Source organism: Limulus polyphemus, unplaced genomic scaffold, assembly GCF_000517525.1.
Source record: "Limulus polyphemus unplaced genomic scaffold, Limulus_polyphemus-2.1.2 Scaffold4587, whole genome shotgun sequence".
Taxonomy (NCBI): Eukaryota; Metazoa; Arthropoda; class Merostomata; order Xiphosura; family Limulidae; genus Limulus; species Limulus polyphemus.
The window spans coordinates 32,264-34,216 of record NW_013670197.1 but is presented as its reverse complement, the minus strand read 5'-3'; the positions used below and the strand labels follow the sequence as shown (position 1 = coordinate 34,216).

Here is a 1,953-nt window from a genome sequence, read left to right as displayed (position 1 = left end):
GGTGTTGCAAGATCGGTCAAATCTACCGAACCCGTAAAGAGATTGATTACTGAAAATAACAGATAAAATGTAAAGTTATTTCTTAATAAATGTTTGATAACTATCTGGATATTATAAAGATTTTGCATGTGAAATTTACAAATTGTCTGATGCATAGAAATATTTTTAATCTTAAAATGAAAATTACTTTGCATGATAGATAGGCAACATGTGAAAAGAAAAAAACAAAAGGCATGAGAAAAAAATTGCTTTTTAAACCTTAAGACTCAATAAAAAGACTTGGATATTTTGCATGTGAAAGCATTGTAATGTTTACTGACCATCTGCCAAATTTCGTTAACATAAGCTTAATAATTTAAAACTTGGTTACGAGGCTGGTTCCAAGGACTGAACCTGTACTGAAAGAGTTAATATCGATGCATATTAATCTTACAGTGTCATTCACTTCTTTAGCAGCAGAAGACAAGATGTACTACTCAAGATATGATAAGCTAATGATAGAACACATTACTGTCATTCCCTTTATAGGGTCAACACAATATAAGAGATACTAAGGAGATGAATTAATATCAGTCCATATTACTCTGTTATGCTGTCAGTGCATAACTAAGTTTGGAATAATTCATTCAGTAAAAAATGTTTTTTTTTATATGGATCATTTTAGTGTTGTTCTGTAAAAGTTTTGGATAACTTGCTTTACTAACAGTTTAAGCATTATATTGTTTCTTCCACCAGGGTTTAATTTTGGTGTTAGACAAACAGGTGAAAGAGTTCATGATGTGTGTTTACCACCTTGGTGTAGAAATGATCCTCGTCTTTTCATCTTGGTTCATCGCCAGGCTTTAGAATCAGATTATGTTACAGAAAACCTTCACAACTGGATTGACTTGGTGTTTGGGTACAAGCAGACAGGAAAAGCTGCAATAGAAGCTGTCAATATGTTCCACCCAGCTGTAAGTCTACTTTTTAACTGTAGTAGAAGCTGTCAATATGTTCCACCCAGCTGTAAGTCTCTTCTTTAACTGTAGTAGAAGCTGTTAATGTGTTTCACACAGTTATAAGTGTACTCTTTAACTCTAGTAGAAGTTGTTAATGTGTTTCACCCGGCTATAAGTATACTCTTTAACTGTAGTAGAAGCTGTTAATATGTTCCACCCAGCTATGAGTCTACTCTTTAACTGTAGTAGAAGCTGTTAATGTGTTTCACACAGCTATAAGTCTACTCTTTAACTGTAGTAGAAGCTGTTAATGTGTTTCACACAGCTATAAGTCTACTCTTTAACTCTAACTCTAGTAGAAGTTGTTAATATGTTCCACCCAGCTATGAGTTTACTCTTGAACTCTAGTAGTAGTTGTTAAAATGTTCCACCCGGCTATAAGTCTACTCTTTAACTCTAACTCTAGTAGAAGTTGTTAATGTTCCACCCAGCTATGAGTCTACTTTTTAACTGTAGTAGTAGTTGTTAATATGTTCCACCCAGCTATGAGTCTACTCTTTAACTGTAGTAGTAGTAGTAGTTGTTAATATGTTCCACCCAGCTATGAGTCTACTCTTTAACTCTAGTAGTAGTTGTTAATATGTTCCACCCAGCTATGAGTCTACTCTTTAACTCTAGTAGTAGTTGTTAATATGTTCCACCCGGCTATGAGTCTACTCTTTAACTCTAGTAGAAGTTGTTAATATGTTCCAACCGGCTATAAGTGCACTCTTTAACTCTAGTAGTAGTTGTTAATATGTTCCAACCGGCTGTAAGTGCACTCTTTAACTCTAGTAGGAGTTGTTAATATGTTCCACCCAGCTATGAGTCTACTCTTTAACTCTAGTAGTAGTTGTTAATATGTTCCACCCAGCTATGAGTCTACTCTTTAACTCTAGTAGTAGTTGTTAATATGTTCCACCCGGCTATAAGTCTACTCTTTAACTCTAGTAGTAGTTGTTAATATGTTCCACCC

General features: G+C 34.5%; 1 protein-coding gene across 1 annotated transcript in view; it reads left to right on the top strand.

Annotated features, from left to right (window-relative positions):
• Window positions 1–1,953, top strand: part of LOC106471382 (lysosomal-trafficking regulator-like) — a 69,491-nt gene that overhangs the window by 37,589 nt on the left and 29,949 nt on the right. The window contains exon 17 of the mRNA XM_022399983.1: window positions 736–953. Coding sequence (XP_022255691.1) covers window positions 736–953 — 218 coding nt within the window. The remainder of the gene's footprint in view (window positions 1–735; window positions 954–1,953) is intronic.